The 25,736-nt window shown below is 40.5% G+C and overlaps 1 protein-coding gene across 13 annotated transcripts in view; it reads right to left on the bottom strand.

Moving 5' to 3' along the window:
• AIG1 (androgen induced 1) overlaps nt 1–25,736 on the bottom strand; it is a 257,056-nt gene that overhangs the window by 192,053 nt on the left and 39,267 nt on the right. Inside the window, exon 2 of one of the 13 annotated variants that reach the window (XM_081531040.1) lies at nt 1,862–2,463. The exons of the other annotated variants lie outside the window; for them this stretch is intronic. Within the exon in view, the coding sequence (XP_081387166.1) occupies nt 2,293–2,463 (171 nt within the window). The 3' untranslated portion in view covers nt 1,862–2,292. Of the gene's footprint in view, nt 1–1,861; nt 2,464–25,736 lie in introns of those variants that run through there. 13 annotated transcript variants of the gene reach the window in all.

The raw sequence follows: 25,736 nt of genomic DNA, 5'->3' as shown, positions 1-25,736 counted from the left end.
GGAGTCCTCTGTATGAGGACAAGAGCATTAATTAAAGGGGAGATGATAAGGAAGAAATGAAAAACCTATCTAAGCTCTTCAGTAGTCAGAGAATTACATTATGTAAACTCTATAATCCAGGAAAGAATGGAATAGATAGACAGACAGATGGAACATGCCTATATAACATACATGGCACATGTTGTGTTTGTGTAATTTCTCCTATGCAAAAGGGTGAATAACATATTTGGAGAAATGGTGTGAGCTGAAGGCCTTTCAGTTTCTCATACATCATTTGGCACTATATAGGGAATAGTGAAAGTCGCTCAGTCATGTCCGACTCTTTACGACACCATGGACTACAAAGTCCATGGAATTCTCCAGGCCAGAATACTGGAGTGGGTAGCCTTTCCCTTCTCCAGGGGATCTTCCCAACCCAGGAATCGAACCCAGGTCTCCTGCATTGCAAGCGGATTCTTTACCAGCTGAGCCACAAGGGAAGCCCAAGAATACTGGAGTGGGTAGCCTCTCCTTTCTCCAGGGGATCTTCCTGACCCAGGAATTGAACTGCAGTCTCCTGCATTGCAGGTGGATTCTTTACCAACAGCTATAAGGGCAGCTGTGGCACTGTATAGCATGAGCAGTTATTTTGTTTTTAGTTCATAAAACTTTCAAGGTAGTTCTTGCTCAAAACCAATCCATGGCAACAAATGTATTCAATGAAAAGTGAATCTGAAGGAGTGAAATACCATGTTGAAAGAATTCAAGAGCTACAAAATAGCAGTACCATAAAACACCATCTTCTTAGGGACTCCCCCTTCATTCCACAAATGTCTTCCTTTTTAATAGTGCATAACTCCTTCTTATTATCAAGATCAAGAGTGAATGCCAAAAGTAGTCTGGCACCAAGGGACAGTGACTCAGTATGAAATCAGATGAGTGAATTCTGCAAGGATTTCTTCACATGTGCTTCCAGTGCCTTCCTTGCTGGAGACATCTGAACATCTCTGGCAATTCTACACAACGGAGCCCATCAGTTACATGGAAGCCATCATTAGTTACACGTTTGAATGCTACTCTGTAGAGAAACCAATGCATTAAAAAGTACCACAAGCTCTCTCTGCCTCCTTCATCCTCTGAGGCTATTTCCACCAGACGTACTGCCCGGTGAATTTTCCGCTGCTGCCCTTGGAGAGAGCTAGCCTGAACAGGCCAAAATGGTTCTCTCACTCTGATGACTGTAACTCTTATTTTTCTAAATCCGCCATTTAAGTGATGTGCTTCAAGCCCAAGTATTTTCAAGGAATCTTCACCACAAACATTTCTGAGGAGATGGATTCATTGCATCATCAAGCCCGTGGTTTTCAGAATGTGATTTAGAGTCCTTGCCCATGTACACAGGCATTTACCTCATACGGCTCTATCTCATTACTGAAAATCGATGAAATCAGCCGTAAGTCACCACTGGCAAGCAATCTATCCAGATAGAAAGAAAAATAAGCTTTTCAGTCAGAAATAATGCACTTAGATAAGCTGCTTTGGGAAGGAAATCTTGTCCACCAAATTTGTTTACAAACATCACAGAATTGTTTTCAGTAAGTAGCAAGGAGAGCAGTCATCTAAAGAAAGCATTGCATGCGCTTCACACAGTAATGGGTGCAATCATTCCGTGTTCTAGCAACATCCTGATAAGAGCACTGCAGGGTTCTTTCTGGGGATTCCATTCTAATCTGCAAATAATGACAGAAAATTCCCCTTGGGTATTTTCTGTGCTCCACTGACATTAGAAGCTACCCCAAACTTTTTACAGGCTTAAAGATTTTTCTTCAACTATTAATATTAGCATGAATCCTTTTTAATACTGAATTAAACACACGATTGATTCATTTAACAAATATTTATTGATTAACTACTACATACAAAACACTTAGTAAGCTATTAATGCAGCAACACAGACTATTAAATGATTGTATGCTGTGAGGCAAATGTGAATGTACGTAGGAATGTCTAACCTCTAACTTAGTGGCATCTGCATTTGCTAAATGCACAGTAACAGTGGTGAACAATTATTTAATGAAAAAAGATGTTGTATCTTTAATAACACAAATTTGTTTCAAAGTGCATTAATTTTCTAACACTGTAAAATTGGCTTTATCCAACTAAATGTTTGTACTTGTGTAGCAAAAAATTATTTAAGTGCCAAACATAATCATTAGTTAAAGAACTAGATAAGTCTGAAACCTAAATAAAAAAGGAACTGAATTAAGATCAAACCAGATCCTAAGTTATGACATGGAAGTGTTAGCCACTCAGTCATGTCCAACTCTTTGTGACCCCATGGACTGTAGCCAGCCAGGTTGCTCTCTCCATGGGGATTTTCCAGGCAGGAATGTTGGAGAGGGTTGCCATTCCCTTCTCCAGAGGATCTTCCCGACCCAGAAGTTGAACCCAGGTCTCCTGAATTGCAGGCAGATTCTTTACTGTCTGAGACACAAGTGATGATATAAAATCAGATAATCATACATAACCCATGTGCAATCTATATATAACAAGCTAAACTATATGCATTAAAAGCATATATGTCTGCAGGTAACATTGTATTAATAAAGCCCATTAGAAAAACAGGGACCCCGTCCATAGATGTTTCTGCTTTAAATACTTATCAATCTATTGATTTTGGTCTAACACTGAGTCTACACAAAGACCATGTCTGCATGCTGCTGCTGCTGCTGCTGCTAAGTCGCTTCAGTCGTGTCCGACTCTGTGCGACCCCATAGACGGCAGCCCACCAGGCTCCCCCGTCCCTAGGATTCTCCAGGCAAGAACACTGGAGTGGGTGGCCATTTCCTTCTCCAATGCATGAAAGTGAAAAGTGAAAAGTGAAAGTGAAGTCGCTCAGTCATGTCCGACTCTTAGCGACCCCATGGACTGCAGCCTACCAGGCTCCTCTGTCCATGGAATTTCCCAGGCAAGAGTACTGGAGTGGGGTGCCATTGCCTTCTCCGTATGTCTGCATAATTGTAGATAAATACTTGGCAGGAAATGGAATGGTTAAAATACTTATGAAAGTGGTTTGCTGTGTCGAGATGCTGACTTCTGCCTTCAGAAACAGGGTCTGCCTAGACAAAAGCTTCTAGATGGGCTCTGAAAGGTCTTACTCCCTATCAGACAGCATTTTCCATTTTAAACCCAAACTGGCCACTGTTCTACCACATTAATTTACTATATCACTTTGAAGTTAACTGGTGCAGAGCATAAAAGGTATGATGAACCATTCTTTTCACTTTTATTCTCTACTAGTTCATCTATGATTTCATAACATTTTACTTCTTTGTTAAGAGTATTATAAAATCCCTGGGTTCTTATAGCTTGAGATGGTATGAAGCTAGTGCTGGAAGTGTCCTACAAGCAATCAATTTAAGTGACAATGTAAAATCTCAGAAAAAAATGAAAGGTCCCTGAGACATTTTAAAATTTCATTAATGATACAGAAAAATCTGACAATACCAAGTGAGGAAGATGGTGTGGAACAATGCTAAAGGGAGTATATTTTGGTTCAATCACTTTGGAAATAATGGCATTATCTAGTAAAGCTGAAGACGCATACACATATTAGTGGTCTTATGCCTGCCTCCTGGTACCTCGAGTATGTAACGTGAAATGAGATTGTTATTTTAGGTATATGCTTCTGTCCTTTAGATGAGTATGAAATTTTTAAAAAGTTAGAAATGGTACTGTAATTTATTACATTAAGAAATTACTTAGGTAACAAATTAAATACAACCATTACCTTCTTCACAAAGTTATCACCTTAAGTTTCTATTAGGAAACAAGATATTCTTATGCTTAAAAATAGAGTTGACCCTTGAACAGCACAGGTTTGAACTGCATGGTTCCACGTATACATGGATTTTTTTCAATAGTAAATACCATGCTACTACATGACCTGTGGTGGGTGTGTCCACAGATGAGGAACCTCAGATATGAAGGGCCGACTATAAAATTATACACAGGTTTTTCTACTGCATGAGGGTCTCTAACTCCCACCTATTCAAGAGCCAACAGTAACTTAATGGACATAATTTTGAGTCATAACTAAATTGGAACATGATTTTCTTGTACTTAAAAACTGGTGATAAAGCAACTTCTCACCAGCTGGCTGTTTTACACATGGCAATGTACATACGTCAATGCTACTTTCTCCATTCGTCCCACCTTCTCCATTCGTCCCACTTTCTCCTTCCCCCATTGTATTCACCAGTTCACAGTCTATCTGCATCTCCATTCCTTCCTTGCAAATAGGCTCATCAATTCCATTTTTCTAGATTCCATATATATGCGTTAATACACAATACTTGCTTTTCTCTTTCTGACTTACTTCACTCTGTATAACAGCCTCTAGGTTCATCCACCTCATTAGAACTGATTCAAATGCTATACAACACAGGGAGCAAAGCCTGGTGCTCTGTGATGACCTAGAGGGGGCAGGGGAGGGACTCAAGAGAGTGGTGATATATGTATAATTAAGGCTGAACTGCATTGTTGTACAGCATAAACCAACACAACATTGTAAGGCAATTTTCCTCCAATTAAAGAAAAAATAATAAAAAAATAAATAAACCAAGACTTTAGATCATGCATAGAAAAAAAGAAAAAAAAATTTGGTGACATTTAGAACACTGTATCTGTAAGTTTATGTTAGGTTTTAGATTTCATTAATTTTAAGCACAGTATGTGTAATACATAGGTGAGTAAGTATTACATGTAAAGAGGATGCTAGATGGTGCCCTGGGGCTCAGAGAGAGCAGCCAAGGAAAGAAGAACTTGGAAGAAGTCACCTACCCAAGGATGGGCTTCAGACCTCACTGAAGACGGTGTGTTGGCAGTCAGGGGGATGATGGAGGTACAGGTGAGCCTCTGCCAATGGGCAGGTGCACAGAAGGAGTTGAGTGACCATTGTGGGCAGGAGACCTGGAACAGGTGGTGGGTGCCCAGGTTGCAGGGGAGGGGCTCCAGGGACTGCACAGGCCCTGCCTGTAGCTGGGGCTGAGCAATACTAAATGTTCTTCTACTCACACAGCTGACCACTGGGACAGCAGCTGGAACCAGTAAGTGACGCCCCATCCTTCTGCAATGTCCCTTCAATGTCCTTTACTGAGAAGCTCAACATTGTCTTCAATGTAAAGGAGAAACACTTAAAAGGTTATGGAAGAGCAGGTGTTACAGGGTGAATTTGGAACTGAGAGACAACAGCTATCTCATTTAACTCACCATGACTTAACTGATATTTTAAGAGCACTGCTGACAATACTGCAATTATTCTAATGAAGTGCTAAGAAAGAGGGAAGGACATTTGCTTTTAGTTATTCAGACAGACACTCTGACTTGTCTCTTGACTCTGGGTCATTTAATTATTTTATGCCACCTTCTATAGATAGTATATCAGGAAAAGATGATGGAGATATTATCACAACATTTTAAATATGATGCAACATTCAAAGTGGTCAAATTTGCTGCTACTTTGTGGTTGCTGTTGTTTAGCCACTCAGTTATGTCTGACTCTTTGCAACCCCATGGACTGTAGCCAACCAGGCTCCTCTGTCCATGGGATTTCCCAGGCAAGAATACTAGAGTGGGTTGTCATTTCCTTCTCCAGGGCATCTTCCTGATCCAGGAATCAAATCCTCATCTCCTTCATTGGCAGGCAGATTCTTTACCACTGAGCCACCAGGGAAGCCCAATTTGTGGTACTTGTGTTAGATAGATAAGGCTGAAATGAAAGACCTAAACTAAAATTTGCATGAGTATTGAAAATTAACCAATCTTTATCACACCTTTCCTGTTCGTATCTGAATTGTTTATAATAACAGAAAGTACCAACAATCCAAATGCTCACAAAGCAGACTCAACCATGGATAAACAGAGGTATAAAAGAATAATATGCAGCAGTGAAAATAAAGTACCTAGAGTTACATAGATTAATACAGATGATCACACAAGTATAACACTGAACAATAAAAGCAAGTCTTAGAAAACCAGAAAAGTATCACACCATTTAAATCAAGTTCTAAAAGAAAGGAAAAAAATCCCACAATATCAGTCCAGGGAGACACATGTGGTAAAACCATAAGGAAAAGCAAAACAATAATAACAATAAAATGCTACCTACAGCCAAGTTAGAGTCTCCTTCTCCCTACCCCAGTACGCACTTTAGGTCATCTTTTGTTTTTTCCCCCTGGATTCAAGTGCAATAGAATCATCATTAGTGCTGCTATTTTATAAATGCCTGACTCTCTTGCAGGCACATGGGGGCAGAGTATGGTTTTCATTTGATATTGTATCTCTAGAGATTGGCACAACATCTGGGGTGGAGTATTAACACACATCTACATTACAGAATTAATGACATCTAATTACAGAATTAATGACAGTGGCAAAGACGGCTGAGTAGAGAAGGAGGGCTGGTAGAAGGATGGCCAGGAGATGCCGAGGGCCCTGTATGTTTCAGCTGATCTGCACTGTGCAGGCTTCCCCACTCTCCAACAGTAGAGCCTTCCTATGAAACCCTTCACAAGCTGAAAAGGGTAAAGCAGAGAAGCAGTGCCCTTAGGACATGTCATGCTAACAGATGCACAAAATCAACTGACATAAAGCGTTAAGCCACCACAGTTTTAAGCTGAGTGTGGTTCCCAAGGAAGGAGCTTGGTGACATCCCTGTCACTGCTCTGAAGCACATACAATTCACTATAAAGCAGAAGCTGAACTCTCTCTCTTCCTTTCATCTTTTTTTTTTTCATGTACAAGTGAAAATCCTCTACAGATTTCTTTCAGTTAGCAAAAGATACTAATGTAGGTCTTTTATAATAAAAGCCAGGTGGTATACAGCAAGCTCTGGAAAATTGGGGGTGGGGGAGAGGGGTACCTGCATTTGTTTCCAGTCGTGCTCAGCGCCCTCGTCAAGGGCACGCAGATAGACCTAGTGGGTATGAGGGTCAGCAGTGAAAACCCACAAGGTGCTAAGACAGTGATGGTGTCAGGAGGTGAATAACTAAAGAGCTAGATCACGGGATTCAGAGTGGCTAGAGAAAAACACAAAGTCAGGAGAGTGACAGAGCATGAGAGCGGTCACAGATGCAGTGGGAGCAAATGAATGGTGGGAGCCTGTGGTCCAAGAATGACCTAGAGGTCAAGCTGTTCTCAGTGACCATGAGACCCAGGGGTGGCTACAGCAAGCAGCTCCTGGAAGGCTGTGATAAATGTCAGCAGAGCTGAAGAGAAAAAAATATCATGAGGAGTGAATTTCACTTACTAACATGATTGTAAACTTCTGGGGCAAAAAAAAAAAAAAAAGTTAAAAAAGAAATTGGAACCAAAAATACAAAGAAGCATAGGTTCTAAAAAACTATCACAGATATTTTAGAAACCTGTCAATTAAGTATATCAATATAAAATATATGTTTATAAACAATGAATAGTAACTGAGTGCCTTGCATCAATAGAAATACAAAGAATAGCATTTTTCCTTTCAATTAATGTTAAATTCATCTTCTTTCGACCCTGCCACATTTCTGTTCTCATAGACACACAAAGTGTGTTTAAAAGCAAATAAATAGCACACACGCACACACATACACACACATACACACACACAAACCCAATAGCACACACACACACAAACATGGACAGAACAATTAAAAAATGATAAATATATTCCACAAAGGGATAAATCTCACCTCTTTTACTATGGGTAGAATAAGGAAGGAAAACCAAAAATCCTGTGGAGTTCCAGCATATATTCATTTAAAATATTCATTTCTTCTTCAAAATACTATTCATCTAGGAACTTCTCCTAAGGGACTCTAATTCAATACTACCCATTAAGAAGTCAAAATTCATTCAAAAGTATAAACTCAAGATGAAACAACCTAAGAGTTCTAGAACCTCAGAAAACAAAACAAAAAATACATATTTTATGTTGCTTCATAAGGTACATTAACTTTGAAAACTAGCAATAATTTTCTCACCAGGATAACAAATAAATGAAAATAATGTGTTGTTGGTTAGAAATCAGAAAGTATACTAACTTTTACATTAGGAAGCAGACTAAAATTTATACCAAATTTTAAAGACAGCTGGGAAAGCCAACTTTATGAAAAACTGCCTTGTCCAGGGTATAATATACTAAATTTAGTAAAAAAAAATTTTTTTAACTTTATAAATTTCTAAGTGATTACAAATAAGATTTTTCTGAGGAGTAGCTTTCAAAAATCAGAACCACTAAAAATAACTCTATTTCAAATAAATACCATGGGTTTTAGAAAAATCAAATGTTTACTTATGTTTCTAAGAGTTAAAACGTGAACAGTACATCCTCAGCCACTTGCCAGTGAGAAAGCCCAAACTGCAGACCACACTGGAGTTGATCCTAAGAAAGTGGTTTTAATAGCTTCTCCAAGTAACTAGTTCTTTAGTCACTAAGTCGTGTCCAGCTCTTTTGTGACCCCATGGATGCAGCCTGCCAGGCTCCTCTGTCCATGGGATTTCCCAGGCAAGAATACCAGAATGGGTTGCCATTAGTGATATTTTAATGGCAATTCTGGTAGGTGAAGAAGGAAGAAAATAGGGGGTGGGGGAAGAAGGGAGGAAAATAAAGACATGTTAAATGATCTTTGGGAGAAAAGATTTATATAATGTTGTCTCTGTCCATTTGGGCTCTGTAATAGAAGCACCATACACTGGGTGGCTTATAAAGTGAAATTCATTTCTTACCGTTCTACAGGCTGGGAAATCCAAGATCAAGGTGCTGGTGGATTTGGTGTCTGATGAAGCCCCGCCTTCTGGGTCACACACGGCGGTCTTCTTGCTGTGCTCTTACAAGCCAGAAGGGTCAAGAGACTTCTGTAGGGTCTCTTTTGTAAGGGCACTAATCTCATTCACTAGGGCTCCACTATCATGACCTAATCACCTCCCAAGGGTTCCACCTCTTAATACCATCATCACCTTGAAGATTTTAACATATGGATTTGGCTGGAGGGGGGGCATGGAACACAAAAATTTACTCCATAGAAAACGTAAAGTTGTAATAAGCTCATACATTCTGAAGGAAAAGTTTATATACACGCTTCATCCTTAATATTACATGGATGTTAAACTTAGAGTCAATAACTCTCTTGATCAGAATGCAGCAACTGAAGGTTAATGTTTCAAACTAGTAAATGCTGGAAGAAATGACATAGTTGAGAATATGGGGTGGACAAAGAAGACCTAATCTAGCCATCTTTTCTATCTTAATTGACATCAGATGCTACAATTGAACCAGTATCTAGAGATGTTCATCAGATTATCTCAAATTTATAGATTGACCATGAGGAAGCTTATATATACATAAGCATGCATGTATGCTCAGTTGCTTCAGTCATTTCTGACTCTGAAACGCTATGAACCTTAGTCCTCCAGGCTCCTCTGTCCATGGGATTCCCCAGGCAAGCATACTGGAGTGGAGTGCCATTTCCTTCTCCAGGGTATCTTCCTGACCCAGAGAGTGAACCCATGTCACCTTTATCTTCTGCACTGCAGGCAGATTCTTTACTCACTGAGCCATCTGGGAAGCCGATATATATGTGTGTGTGTATATATATAGACTACATACACATATATATGTGTGTGCATACACATGTGTGTATATATATGTGTATATATATGATATATATGTATATACATATATATGTGATGTATGTATATATATGTGTGTGTATGTGTGTATATATATATGTGTGTGTGTGTGTGTATATATATATATATATATATATATATATATGAGGAGGGCATGGCAACCCACTCCAGTATTTTTGCCTGGAGAATCCCACGGACAGAGAAGCCTGGTGGGCTACAGTCCATGGGGTTTCAAAGAGTCAGACACGACTGAGCGACTAAGCACACGCAGCGTGCGCGTGTGCACACACACACACACACACGTAATATTTGTCTCAGCGATTGTTTTAAAAATCCATTACTGATACTGAGTCCAGGACAAATGTTTTGGTCAATACACTTTTGTGACATCAAAATATCCTGAATCAAATCTCCCCAAATGCTGGATCTGAAAACTCTTTTTTAGTGGCCTTCTTTTCCTTCCTTATGCTGTGATGGTGCTAATTGCATGCATCAGTGCACAAGTAGGGTTTACAGAAAGAGATGAAGGTTTCTGTCCAAGACCCTTTATCCAGGTAGAAGCCCCAGATCCCAAACACTGGAGGAAGAAGGGATAAGCCACTTAGATAACTAAGTTCAAACTGTTCCTGAGTTACTGCAAACACTTAACTGCTTATCTCTTTATCTTAAGTGAAGGCTCCACAGTTCTGGAAACCCTACCTTCCACTGGGAGTATAAGAGGTATAGGGCTTTAGCATCATTCTCTTCCATCCACAGCATCTGTATCTATTATGATATGGACCAGATGCCTGTGTGTTTTAGGTCCAGTAGCTGTTACCCATGAGCAGAAGTGTGCTTTACTCCACTTAAGTATTGTCCTAGACATGGATACCTCTTGAGAGTGCAGCATATTGTGAAAATTATTCCCTACTTTTGAATTGCTTAGTCTTCAAAACTCTTTGATTTAAACATATATGTGGCAAAGTTTATGATGTGTTTGATATTTAAATTGAGCACATCTGGGAAAATATCTTAACGTCTTCTGGTAGCCAGAATGCTTCCAGACATGAGCTTAGAGACATGTTAGTAAGTGATAAAGAGAAAGTGCTATGAAAATTCTTTCTTAGGAACACTCTCCAGAAGTTCCCTATAGGAGCGTCTTTGGCAATGTTTTTACTTAGGTCTCTCAATTCCCTCTTTGTTGTATACTCTTAACAGAATATTATGATTCAGCTGCTTATTAAAAAAAAGTAACAAATGATAGATCTTGGGCTATGTCATTAAATTCATTTCTTTAATTCATTTTTATTTTTTATTTTATTGTAGTAAGAATACTTAACATGAACTCTACCCTCATCAAATTTTAAGGGTACTATACAGTATTATTAACTACAGGCACAATGGTGTAAAACAGGTCTCTAGAATTTATTCACCTTACGTAACTGAAACGTCATAGCTGCTGATTAGCAACTCCTCATTCCCCCTCTGCCCACCCCCTAGCAACCACCATTCTATTCTGTTCTCTGAGTCTGATTATTTTAGAAAGCTTGTATAAGTGGAATCATGCAATATCTGCCCTTCTGTAACTGGCTTTATTTCACTTAGCATAATGTGTTAAACTACTAAATTCTTTAAATTGAATAAATCTAGTCAGATGTGAAAAAGCTCTCTACAGATACATGATGATAAAAGCATGTTTACACAACCATTTTCTGGAAGGTGTCATTAACGTAGAAAAATTGGTCCCTGTTTTAAGTCCAATCAGCAGGTCTGTCTTACCTTAATTTTGAAAGCACACTGTAAATAATGTATATCTCTATTTTAGTAATACTGTAATTGTGGACCCAAATCCTTCAGTGTTTTTCCAAATCACTGTGTTTTTAGGTAGTAAATTTAGAGGCTAAGGTGACTATTTCTACTTGAACATTATCACAAAATATTCTGCACAGGGTTGCACGTAATCAGCTCCAGTGATGCCCAAATCATCTTCATGCCTGAATCAATCCCTGATGAGAAAATTCTTTAAATCTTTCAGGCCATAAGGAAAACATTTAGTAAAAAAAAATGCTTTTGGTAGTCACCACAGTGTACAGGATATAAAGGCTATACATGAAATATACCCCAATCAAATCGTGCATCAAAATCATGATATATTGCATTTTTCCAAAAGTATGTTATAGCAGTGATCATCCAGTCTAGGCCTTTTCTGGTAGCTCAGCAGTAAAAATAATCCACCTGCCAATATAGGAGACATGGGTTCAATCCCTGGGTTGAGAAGATCCCCTGGAGAAGGAAATGGCAATCCACTCCAGTATTCTTGTCTAGGAAATTCCATGGACAGAGGAGCCTGGCAGGCTACAGTCCATGGGGTCACAAAAGAGTTGGATACGACTTGACAGCTAAACAACAACATATGGTAGTCTATGACATGTAATGTGCATTTATATAGTTGTTCTGCAAGTTGGCTTTCCCTCTTTCCCACTGAATATTCCTTCTCTGTCTCTTTGCTGGTTCCTTCCTGCCTTCTCAGCCTCTAAACTCGGCATACCCCAGGGCTCAGACACTGGAGTGCATCACTTTTCCAGCTGCACTCACTACTCTGAAGATCTGATCCAGTCTCCTGACTTTGGATACTGTCTCTGTGATAAGGGCTCCTATTTACATGGACATCTCTAGCCCAGACGTCTCCCTTGAATTCCAGCTATCTATTCAACATCCTCATTTGAACATTTCAGATAGGAATCTTCAACTTCACAGGTCCAACACACCTTCTTGCATTCCCTGACAAATCTGCTCCTCTCATAGTCATCTTCATCTCCATGGATGGAAATTCTGACTTTATAGTCATGCGTCCCCCAGCTCTGCTTGTGCCATTCACGTGCAGATCCTGATGGGTCTATTTCTAAAAATCACGTCCAGAATCTGACACTTTGTACCACTTCTACTGCTCCCTCCATGGTCCGAGTCACCACCAACTTTCCCCTTGGTTGCTGGCAAAGCCTCTTGCCTGACCGTCTGGCCTTTCTGCTTGTCTCCACTCTGTTCGATGCAGCAGCCAGAGTGAGGCTGTGAAAAGTCAGATCACATCACTCTGCTCAAAGTCCTTCAAAAGCTTCCTATCTCATGTGCAGTAAAAGCCAAAGAGCCCTTAGCAGCACATGCCAAGAGGTCTTTGCTGTCTTCTGCCACTGTCCCCCTAGCTCGCCCTGCTCCAGCCCCACTGGTCTTCTGTTTGGGGCCTCTAAATTTGCTGTTTTCTTAAACCACTTTTCCACTGTCTTCGTGCAAACCTTAGCTTGTAGGGAGGCTCCTCCCCAGTGATACTCCCTAGCTCCTTTACTGCCTTTTTTTTCCTTCCCAAGCAACATTTTAAAATATATTTATTCATTTTTAATTGGAGGATAATTGATTTGCAATTTTGTGTTGGTTTCTGTCATACATCAATATGAATCAGCCGAACACTGGGCTGAGCTCCCTGTGTCATACAGCAAATTCCCACTGACTACCTATTTTACATATGGTGATTTATATGTTTGGAGAAGGCAATGGCAACCCACTCCAGTACTCTTGCCTGGAAAATCCCATGGATGGAGGAGCCTAGTAGGATGCAGTCCATGGGGTCACTAAGAGTCGGATACGACTGAGCAACTTCACTTTCACTTTTCACTTTCATGCATCGGAGAAGGAAATGGCAACTCATTCCAGTGTTCTTGCCTGGAGAATCCCAGGGACGGGGGAGCCTGGTGGGCTGCCGTCTATGGGGTCGCACAGAGTCGGACACGACTGAAGCGACTCAGCAGCAGCAGCAATGTATATGTTTCCATGCTACTCTTCAATTCCTCCGACTCTCTCCTTCCCTCTGTCTGTTCTGTATTTCTGAGAATAGACTAATTCCCAAGTCTGTTCTCTATTTCTACATCTCCATTACTGCCCTTCAAATAGGTTCATGGGGAGCAGATTCTAGTGGGAGAAAGGAGAGGATAAAAAAAAATGTTGCTCCTTCACAAGCATTTTTTATATCCTACCTTTTCTCCCACTAGAATCTGATCTCCATGAGGCTGGTATTTGTTGCATAAGTTATTCACTGGTGATTCCCTGGTGCTCAACAAATACCTGCCAAATGAATGAATGAATGACCAAATTTTACCTCTTTTGGTCTTCTCACTTAGAAGACAGGAGCCTGCCCTGCTCAAAATCATTCAACAAGTATGTTTTGAAGGCGGGCTGTCAACCCAGGTCTTTTGATGAAAGCCCATCCTCCTTCTACCAAGACTTGCTAATTAACTTGTAATATGACTTCCCTGGTGGCTCAGATGGTAAAGAATCTGCCTGCAATGCAGGAGACCTGGGTTCGGTCCCTGGGTTGGAAAGATCCTCTCGAGAAGGGAATAGCTACCCACTCCACTACTCTTGCCAGGAGAATTTCATGGACAGTGGAGCCTGGCAAGCTACAGTCTATGGGGCTGCAAAGAGTCAGACACAACTCAGTGACTATATAACACTTTACCACAGTCTTATCATCTCATGGATAAGGAGTACCGTCTCAGGCTTGGTTTTCTTACTACTTACTTTTAATCCCAAATACCTACCAGTGCATGTCTCAATGGAAGAGCATTAAAAAATGTTCACTAAAAAGTACAGAGAAGAATTTTACCCAAAAAGGATGGTAACCACTTCCTGTCTAGATTGTGAACCCATCAAGGACAAAGATTATATTTTATTCATTCCCCAATCACCAATGCTCAGTTCAGAGCTTAGAACTAGGCTGGAGCTAAATGTATGTTCAGTCAAGGAAGAGAACCGTATTAAGCTAACTCTAACCAGGACCACTGAAATGGCCAGCAGTGAAAATGCTGACAGTGAAACTGACAGGTGTCATGGAATTCTGCCCTCTGCTCATTCATGGAATAGCCAGAGTGCCTGATGAGAACTCTACTGTTTTATGAATGAGGCAATAAATAAGGAAGGCTGAAGGCATGTTCTTCAGCAAAAATTATATTCTTGGTCAATAACACTGTGGTCAACCACAGGTGCTTACTTTGTGCCAAGACCTTTGCCTGGTGCTTAACTATCTTATTTAACCACCACAAGAGCCCTTTAAGATAGGATTGCATCACCATTTTACAAACTATAACTAAATAAATATGGGAGGTAGAGTGTCTTCCTCAAGCTTGTATACATTCCCATATTATTCAGTCTTGGGATTAGACCTCTTGACTTCTATACAATGCTTTTATTTATACACAAAAAAAGCTTTTATCTATACAAAAGCTTCCTTTAAATATGAAAGATAATAGACATTATATTTACCTTACCTTCTATGGTATCAGTTCAGTTCAGTTCAGTCGCTCAGTCGTGTCTGACTCTTTGCGACCCCATGAATTGCAGCACGCCAGGCCTCCCTGTCCATCACCAACTCCCAGAGTTTACCTAAACTCATGTCCATTGAGTCGGCGATGTCATCCAGCCATCTCATCCTCTGTCGTCCCCTTCTCCTCCTGCCCCCAATTCTTCCCAGAATCAGGGTCTTTTCCAGTGAGTCAACTCTTTGCATGAGGTGGCCAAAGTATTGGAGTTTCATTTTCAACATCAGTCCTTCCAATGAACAACCAGGACTGATCTCCTTTAGGATGGTCTGGTTGGATCTCCTTGCAGTCCAAGGGACTCTCAAGAGTATTCTCCAGCACCACAGTTCAAAAGCATCAATTCTTCGGTGCTCAGCTTTCTTCACAGTCCAACTCTCACATCCATACATGACCAATGGAAAAACCATAGCCTTGACTAGACGGACCTTTGTTGGCAAACTAATGTCTCTGCTTTCCAATATGCTATCTAGGTTGGTCATAACTTTCCTTCCAAGGAGTAAGCGTCTTTTAATTTCATGGCTGCAATCACCATCTGCAGTGATTTTGGAGCCTAAAAAATTTTTACATTTACTTAATTCTTATTTCAACACTGTAATAGAAATGGGGAGTTTCAAACAGCTACAATCTTTCAGGGATAGAATTTGAACAGATGAATCAAAAGTTTTTCAAATACTTTTAGAAATGCATCTTATTGGCTCACAGAAACTTACAGACAAGAACGCTTATTTCATTGCAGTCCATATATTAACAATTTGGAAATGGTTAAACTGACCCAAATGACATATTTAAACCTTGAAGGAATGGGGGGATGTTTCTATATCCTTGAAATATCATGACTTTGAACAACAGTGAACAACTTGAGAAAATACTCATATAATCAAGTGTGAAAAACAAGTAACAGAAAGTAACCAGAGATGACTATAGTTAGTAATACTGTATTGCTTATTTGAAAGTTGCTAAGAGAAGGATCTCAAAAAAATTCTCATCACACAGACACAAAATAACCACAACCCCAACAGCAACACTAATATAACTGAACACTGACTGTGTGCCAGGCACTGAGCTGAGCTCCCTCTTGACCCATCTCATTTAATCCTTACGATAAACCCAGAAGCCAGAGACTCCAACAAACTCGATTTTACAGATGAAGGAATCTGGCCCAGAAAACTTTTGTATAGAGCGTGATCTCAGTTTATGTAAAACATACAAAGAAATAATGACCTAAAAATATAGTTTTTAGCCAGGATACTTGAAGCAGTTGATGGACATTTGATGTCCACTGATGGATACTACAAGGGTATACAGTACACTGGGATACTATGTTCTAGTAATTGAGAACCAGTAAGCTGACATCTGTTGAAAATTATATCATAGTGTAACTAGCTTTTTCAAGTGGAAAAATACACACTTACAACCTGAACATTTTACTCAAATTATAACTCACTATGTCTAATCAGTAATAAAATAAAAACAGTGCTGGCTTCCTATTTGCTTGTATTCTCTTTCCCTCCCTGCCACAACTTCCAATTTTGTGCATTTTCCTTCCCACATATTTTAAAGTGGAGTCAGAAAAGTTTTTTCCATTCATATTTCTGAGAACTTGCTGAAAACTTTTAAAGAAAACAGCAAGCTAAAGCATAAACAAGCATTAATATGTCAAAGTTTCTTGAAGTATTTCCCCTTAGGAATTACCTACCATTGTTTTATATTACTTTTGCTGTTTTTCAGGAGAAAAAAACAAGCATTAAATTTACTATCCCTAGAAGAGTTTTGAAAATGATATGTTTTGATCGTTTAGTTTGAAAATATACTTTCTATGAACTTTCCTTCTATTCAGGGCCATGAAGTAGATGAAGCAGCTACCTGTGTGTTTGGGTAAGTTGTTAAACCGAGATTTTGTTTGTATCTAGACTAGGTTAGGAAAATGTTTACAGTGGTTCTCTGTCCTAAAAGATCTTATAAAATCAACAAGTCCTAAGTACGTACAGTGCGAAGGACACACATATTGAATTAGCCATGGGGGGAAAATTCTTAAAAAAAAAAAAAAGGCATTTAAAATTGTTGCTACTGTATAGCCTGGACTACTACTTTCTGGAAGGAAACTGTAGATTTGTTAATATATTTGGAAACACATAAGGTAGAACCTGATCCTCCCACTTACCTCTTTCAAAGCTGTGATATTTATTTATGTGCTCACTGTTTCAAACCACCGTCATTTCATCACAAGCAGAAAACTAGCTCACATCTATGTTTTGTCTTAAACGCTTTTCCATCAACCTGGTATGCTTTTTAATTCCAGTCTACCAAATCAACTATTATTCATCTTTCAAGACCCAGCTCCTCTCTCTCCTTGACAAAGTACAGCTGGAGGAAAGATATACACATTGATACTGAGATTTTATATGGTATATTGGTTTATCCTTGCATTTATGTCACTGGATTTAAGTGTCTGTTTCTATCTGGCTGCCCCAGAAGACTATGAGCTTAAGACTGGGAGCATAATGTTCTATCCATCTTTAGATCCTTAGGTTCAGTTCACCTGCTTGAGTATTCAGTTGCCCTTAGGAAAGTATTTTTTACACTCTGAACTTGTTTTCTCTTCTGTAAAATGGTCATAAGAATATATAGCACACAGATTTACTGTAAAGACTCAGTGAGATCTTGCACGTGGAAGTGCCTACAACCTAGGCTGTCATGACTGCTGACTTGAATTTGAACCACTCCATCAGTTCAGTTCAGTTCAGTTCAGTTCAGTCGCTCAGTCGTGTCTGACCTTTTGCGACCCCATGGACTGCAGCACACCAGGCTTTCCTGTCCATCACCAACTCCCAGAGCTTACGCAAACTCATGTCCATCGAGTCGGTGATGCCATCCAACCATCTCATCCTCTGTCATCCCCTTTTCCTCCCGCCTTCAATCTTTCTCACCACTCACGATCCCATGGACTGCAGCACACCAGGCTTCCCAGTCCATCACCAACTCCTGGAGCTTACTCAAACTCACGTCCATCGAGTTGGTGATGTCATCCAACCATCTCATCCTCTATTGTCCCCTTCTCCTCCTGCCTTCAATCTTTCCCACCACTCCATGCACTCCATGCTGCAACACACGTCAAAATAATAAGTCAGCAAGCAGCAAAATGCCCAAGACCTAGATCCTCAATACATGATTACCAAATGAATAAATATAATGAACAGAAACCAAAGGGGGTAGACCAGTGGTTCTTTGAGTTACAAGAACTTCAAGGATATGATGAAAGCTATGGCTTTGCTCCCCCTATGCACACATACTCAATTTTATGTGGAATTTCAGGGACTCTCCAAACCTCCTGAAGTTTAGTCAGGAGTATAGTTCCTCAAGTCTATAGGCATCAATACAAGGCACTACCATAGACAATCCTGTATATAGACTAGATGACTCTGGTCCAGATGAATTCAGCTTCCTTCTCTGATGGCTAGTGTGAGTTCACCCTGAACTGCATAAGGCTCTGGTCATTACCCTTGGGTCTGGAAGAACACCTGTGGAATACTCAACAATGAAGCGTCCTCTCGTGGGAGGTGGATGCAGGGAAACCAAAATGTAAAGATCTTGCTTTTCTGGATGGTTTTCTGGGATTTAACAGTATATCCGAAAAAAGAACCAGATGGAACCTTTCAAGGCTTTAGGTTTTTCTCATTCATTGTCAAGGCAAACATTTACAAAGTCAGGTGGACTTCTGCCTCAAGTAGGGTTAAGGTTTTGGTCAGAGAGTTCCTGAGCACATAAAATAAGATGCTGATTCTTTCAAGCCTCCACTAATCTTAATGCATCAGTTCAGTTCTGTTGCTCAGTCGTGTCCGACTCTTTGTGCCCCCATGAATCACAGCACGCCAGGCCTCCCCATCCATCACCAACTCCCAGAATTTACCCAAACTCATGTCCATCAAGTCAGGAATGCCATCCAACCATCTCATCTTCTGTCGTCCCCTTCTCCTTCTGCCCCCAATCCTTCCCAGCATCAGGGTCTTTTCCAATGAGTCAAGTCTTCGCATGAGGTGGCCAAAGTATTGGAGTTTCATTTTCAACATCAGTCCTTCCAATGAACACCCAGCACTAAACTCCTTTAGGATGGACTGGTTGGATCTCCTTGCAGTCCAAGGGACTCTCAAGAGTCTTCTCCAACACCACAGTTCAAAAGCATCAGTTCTAAAGAAAGCTCAGCTTTCTTTATAGTCCAACTCTCACATCCATACATGACCACTGGAAAAATCATAGCCTTGACAAGATGGACCTTTGTTGACAAAGTAATGTCTCTGCTTTTTAATATGCTGTCCAGGTTGGCCATAATTTTCCTTCCAAGGAGTAAGCATCTTTTAATTTCATGGCTGCAATCACCATCTGCAGTGATTTTGGAGCCCAAAAATATAAAGTCTGACACTGTTTCCCCATCTATTTCCCATGAAGTGATGGGACCAGATGCCATGATCTTAGTTTTCTGAATGTTGAGCTTTAAGCCAACTTTTTCACTCTCCTCTTTCACTTTCATCAAGAGGCTTTTTAGTTCCTCTTCACTTTGTGCCATAAGGGTGGTGTCATCTGCATATCTGAGGTTATTGATATTTCTCCTGGCAATCTTGATTCCAGCTTGTGTTTCTTCCAGCCCGGCGTTTCTCATGATGTACTCTGCATATAAGTTAAATAAGCAGGGTGACAATATACAGCCTTGATGTACTCCTTTTCCTGTTTGGAACCAGTCTGTTGTTCCATGTCCAGTTCTAACTGTTGCTTCCTGACCTGCATACAGGTTTCTCAAGAGGCAGGTCAGGTGGTCTGGTATTCCCATCTCTTTAAGAATCTTCCACAGTTTATAGTGATCCACTATTGCATATACCTATCCAATCAAAATACAGCTGAACACATAGATCTCTGCATACAAACCTCATGTCTATTTACATGTTTCAATAACAACTGCAAATATTTTACCTCCTGTACAGTCCTCTTCATCTGGAGACCCGAGGGAACACTCTCAGGAGAGCAACTGGTAACACAGGGTGCTGGGCTGTCAGGAATTTTCCTGGGGATGATCTTTACTCAGCCGACTATGTATCCACATGTGATTTCTCTCGAGATCCCTTGTGTACACTTTAATAGAACTCTCTCGGACCCAGAATCAGGTGCTGCTTCTTCCTTGTTTTAAAAACACCTGTAACATGGTACACATCAAATCACACTGCAACTATCTGCTGATGTTTCTATTTCTCCTTCTCTATTGTGGGAGCCCTACGGACAGAGATAATGTCCTACTCATCTGGGCACCCCCAGGGCCTAACACAGTGCTCATTTGTAAAAGCAGCCATGGAGGAGGAACACAAATGTGAAAGGCATACTCCTTGCCTTCAGGAAGTTCACAGTGGGGTGACCAAAATAGATCATCACGATGTAATTTAATAGAGTCCAGACTGGCAGGGAACAATGAGATAAGGTCTCCCTAGAGTGTGTCCTATCTTGAGTTCTGGAGAATGAACAGGAGGCAGTCCCCAGGAGGAGGGCGATGGATGAGGACAGGGGTGTGCCTGTTTGGGCAGAAGCAGCAAGGAGTGACAGAAGGAACTGCAAGCAATTCTGGAGAACTAACATCAAGCAATGAGATAAGAGAAGCAGAAAGGAGCTCCAGCATGACTAGGTTTAGAACACCACAGTGAGGAGTTCAGCCTTTATGTCAAAGGAAAAACAGCGCCACTGTACACTTTTCAATAGGAGAGCAGCACATTCAAGAGAGCTCACCCTAAGAGCAGATAACAGACTAAAGAGTAAGAATACTGAAGGCAGAGGAGCCCGTGAGGAGGCTGTTTAGGAAGGCCACGTGTGAGCAGATGTGGGAACAGAAAAAAAGCAGTTGTTAATAATATCGAAGGGGCTTCCCAGGGGATGCAGTGTTTAGTTGCTTTAGTCGTGTCTGACTCTTCGTGACCCCATGGACTATAGCCTGCCAGGCTTTTCTGTTCATGGAATTCTCCGGGAAAGAATACTGGGGTGGGTTGCCATTTCCTTCTCTAAGGAATTTTCCCAACACAGGGATCAAACCCAAGTCTCCTCTGTCTCCTACACCGCAGGTGGATTCTTTACCACTGAGCCCCCCTGGTGAAGAACCTGCCTGCCAATGCAGTAGATGTAAAAGACTCATGTTCCATCAGTAGGTTGGGAAGATTCCCTGGAGGAGGGCATGGCAACCCACCCCAGCATTCTTGCCTGTAGAATCCCAGGAACAGAGGAGCCTGGTAGGCTACAATCCATGGGGTCGCGAAGAGTCGGACACGACTGAAGTGACTGAAGAGCATGCATACACGGACAATAATATCGAAAGGCAGACCAACACTGGAGAATATTAAGGATATTAAGGAAGAAGACTAGCTAGGATGTTGTCGCTGGACACAGAAGAAAGGAGAGAAGAGCCAGTAACCACTTCCTGGTTTCAGGCCTGCTGGAAAGGGTGCCTCACCAAGGTGCAGAGCATGTTTAATATAAAGTTTTCTGTTTTGACATATTAACCTTAAGGTGTCATTGGGGCACTTAGATGGAGAAGTCCAACAAGTCACTGGACAGAGGTGTTTAGCATAGGATATTTCAAAAAGCCTTTGAAAACAGAACATGGATTTATCAATGAAGCCACAGAGTTGAATGACTTCCACTAGAAGGAGAGTTCACAGTGAGAAAACAATAATTCTGAAGCTGAAAAGTGAAAATTGGTCAGTCGTGTCCGACTCTGCAACCCCATGGACTATATATAGTTCATGGAATTCTCCAGGTCAGCATACGGGAGTGCATAGCCTTTCCCTTCTCCAGGGGATCTGCCCAACCCAGGGATCAAACCCAGGTCTCCCATATTGCAGGAGGATTCTTTACCAGCTGAGCCACAAGAGAAGCCCAAGAACACTGGAGTGGGTAGGCTGTCCCTTCTCCAGGAGATCTTCCCGACCCAGGAATCCAACTGGGTTTTCCTGCATTGCAGGAGGATTCTTTACCACCTGAGCTATCAGGGAAGCTGGCCGTGTGCAAAACCAACATTTATGGGACAAAGAGAGCCTGGAAAATGGGCCGAGGAAGAATGTCAGAGAGGGAGGAGAAAGATCTGGCAAGGATGATGAGCATCAAGGAAGCCATGACAGAATAGTTACACAGAAAAGGAGTATTTCAGTAACCTCAAATGTTGAAAAGAAGCTCGAGGAGCACAAATATTTTCACTGAATCTGACAATGAGGAGGTTTTGTGTCTTGATGAAAACAGTAATTTCAACAGACTTCAGGAGTCAGGAACAGTGTGAGAAGTGAGCTGAAGTTGAGACACTGAAGTCAGTGAATAAGAAATAATCTTTCCCAAAGAGTGTCTGGGAAAGGGAAGAAAAAGAGACGAATAATTAGAGGGACTCTAAGAGACTTCAACTCTGAAACAGTATGCTTTCACTGACTCATACATGATTATTGAAATTTTGAAGTATTTTTTTTAATGGGAAATCTACTTGATGGTAAATCCAATGAATTTATCCCTTACTCAGTTACCTGAATAATATCTTGATCATTAATGGTAAAATGTTTAATTTTTGGCAATTGGTGAAGAAGTCAAAGATTTAGGAAGGACGGTCCAGGATGTAATTTGTTTAGAATGGGCCTTTGTTTAATGTCAATGAATGTGGTTCAGATACTTAAAATACACATTGGTTTCTTCATTCAACTATGCAATTACCCAAGGCAGTAAGTCAGTATGCTTTTCAATTCTCTGTCATTCTTCCCACACCCATCTGCTGCTTTTAAGATTTCCAGAGACTCCATCTGGACAAGACATACTGCATCTCACCTACCTCAAACCACCACCCAAAAAAACCCCACACCTCCTCTTCAAGGCACAAGGGCACTTCCTCTCTTCAGCTTCAAAATAGTTTCTCCATAACATTTTGCTTAAGGTTGTGAGTCTAAAGGAACATTTTGCTTTTATACAAATTAGAAGCAGCACTCAAACTACAAAGAAGGCACATTACCGGAAAAAAGCTAAAGAAAGATGTGTAAGACCACCACGTAGAAAACCACAAAACTTTACAGAGATAAGGATAAAAGGAGCCCTAAAGAAATGGAGGAATATACTATGTTCCCAGAAGGTACAATATTGCAAAATGTGAATTCTCCCTAAATTGAGAGCATTCAATGTTATTTCAATTAACAACCTAATTTTTTTGTGTAAAAAAAATGGCAAGCTGATTCTAAAATTAAATCGAAATGCAAAAGGCCAAGAGGAATAAAAACAATCTTTAAGATTGTAGTTGGAGGACTTACAGTATCAGATATCAAGATTTAATTTATAGCTACTGTAATTGTGTGTGGCAAGGACAGATAAATAGACCAATAAGACAGAAGAGAATCCAGACACAGATGGACACATAAACAGTCTTCTAATATAAAACAAAGCTGCCACTGCCATTCTTTGGGTGAAAGAACAGACATCCATGTGAGAGAGAAGACTCCTACCTCACACCACACACAAAATTCACTACCAGATGGATCATAAATGTGAGATGTCAAATGACAAAACTAGAATATAGCATAAGGGAATATCTTCATGATCTTGGATTACATAGCTATTTTTTAAAAGGGCAAAAGGAATCATGTACAGTAGTGGAACAGATTAATAAAATGCCTTGTTGAAAATAAGATTTTTTTTTAAACTCTGTTAGTTTTTGACCTGCTTCATTTTGTACTCCAAGGCCAAATTTGCCTGTTACTCCAGGTATCTCTTGACTTCCTACTTTTGCATTCCAGTCCCCCATAATGAAAAGGACATCTTTTTTGGGTGTTAATTCTAGAAGGTCTTGTAGGTCTCCATAGAACCGTTCTACTTCAGCTTCTTCAGCATTACTGGTCAGGGCACAGACTTGGATTACTGTGATATTGAATGGTTTGCCTTGGAAACGGACAGAGATCATTCTGTCGTTTTTGAGATTGCATCCAAGTACTGCATTTCAGACTCTTGTTGACTATAATGGCTACTCCATTTCTTCTAAGGAATTCTTGCCCACAGTAGTACATATAATGGTCATCTGAGTTAAATTCACTCATTCCAGTCCATTTTAGTTCACTGATTCCTAAAATGTTGATGTTCACTCTTGCCATCTCCTGTTTGACCATTTCCAATTTGCCCTTCATGGACCTAACATTCCAAGTTCCTATGCAATATTGTTCCTTACAGCATTGGACTTTACTACCATCACCAGTCACATCCACAACAGGGTATTGTTTTTGCTTTGGCTCCATCTCTTCACTCTTTCTGGAGTTATTTCTCAACTGATCTCCAATAGCATACTGGGCACTAACTGACCTCGGGAGTTCATCTTTCAGTGTCCTATCTTTTTGCCTTTTCATACTGTTCATGGGGTTCTCAAGGCAAGAATACTGAAGTGGTTTGCCATTCCCTTCTCTCGTGGACCATGTTTTGTCAGAACTCTCCACCACGACTGGTCCATCTTGGGTGGCCCTACACGGCATGGTTAATAGTTTCAGTGAGTTAGACAATGAAATGGATATATACATATATTTTTTAAGCTTCCTACAAATCAAAAAAGAGAGACTACCCCAATATTTTTTTAACGGCGAAGGATTTTAACAGGCATTCCATAAAAAAGGCTAGTGAAATCGTCAATAAGCAAATAAAAAAACTTAACATTATTACTGATTAGAGAAAATACATTAAAACATAATGAAGTATTAATTATAACCCCTAGAATAGCTAAATTAAAATAATAAAATAAAAATTTAAAAATTGACTCTATAAAGTGTTGGCAAAAAGTGAAAGTGAAAGTCGCTCAGTTGTGTCCGACTCTTTGTGAGTCCATGGGCTATATATACAGTCCATGGAATTCTCCAGGCCAGAATACTGGAGTGGGTAGCCTGTCCCTTCTCCGGGGGATCTTCCCAACCCAGGAATCAAACCCAGGTCTCCTGCATTGCAAGTGGATTCTTTACCAGCTGAGCCACAAGGGAAGCCCTAGAATACTGGAGTGGGTAGCCTCTCCTTTCTCCAGGGGATCTTCCTGACCTAGGAATTGAACCAGGGTTTCCTGCATTGCAGGCAGATTCTTTACCAACTGAGCTATCAGGGATGTCCTAAGTGTTAGTGAAGACACAGAATAACTAGAACTTTTAAACACTGCTGGTAGGAATGTAAAATTTTAAAGACACTCTGGAAAACCGTTGGGCAGTACCTACTAAGCTAAACATGGGTGTATTAACAGTTGATGTTAACCAAGTAATTCTACTCCTGGGCAAACACACTCATGCACCAAACACATGCACCAGCATGTTCACCAATGGATTATTCCTAATAGCTTAAAGCGGAAACTAACCCCAAAGTGCATCAGCAACAGAAAGGAAAGTAAATTTTAAAATACCTAAAACAGAATCCTACACAGTAATGAAAAAGAAGAAATCACTGCTACATGTAAGCACATGGATGAATCATGTAGATTACAATACTGAGCAAGAGAAGCTAGACAAAAACCCCAGCACAAATGCATGATTCCATTTCCATAGAAACCAAGAAGAGGCAGCACTGGTCTAAGTCTGTAGTGACAGAGGCCATAACAGTGGTTACTCTGAGGAGGTGATGACATGGAGGGGACACAGGCAACTCTGGACTGCTATCTGAGATCCTCATCTGGGCTTTGGTTACACAGACATGTTCCCTTTGCAAAAGTTTTCTGAGGTACTCACCTAAGAT

This window comes from Giraffa tippelskirchi, chromosome 9, assembly GCF_054371585.1.
Source record: "Giraffa tippelskirchi isolate mGirTip1 chromosome 9, T2T-mGirTip1v1.2.pri, whole genome shotgun sequence".
In the NCBI taxonomy this organism is placed as follows: domain Eukaryota; kingdom Metazoa; phylum Chordata; class Mammalia; order Artiodactyla; family Giraffidae; genus Giraffa; species Giraffa tippelskirchi.
Note: the sequence above shows the minus strand (reverse complement) of the source record. Positions and strands in the feature narration are given on the sequence as shown.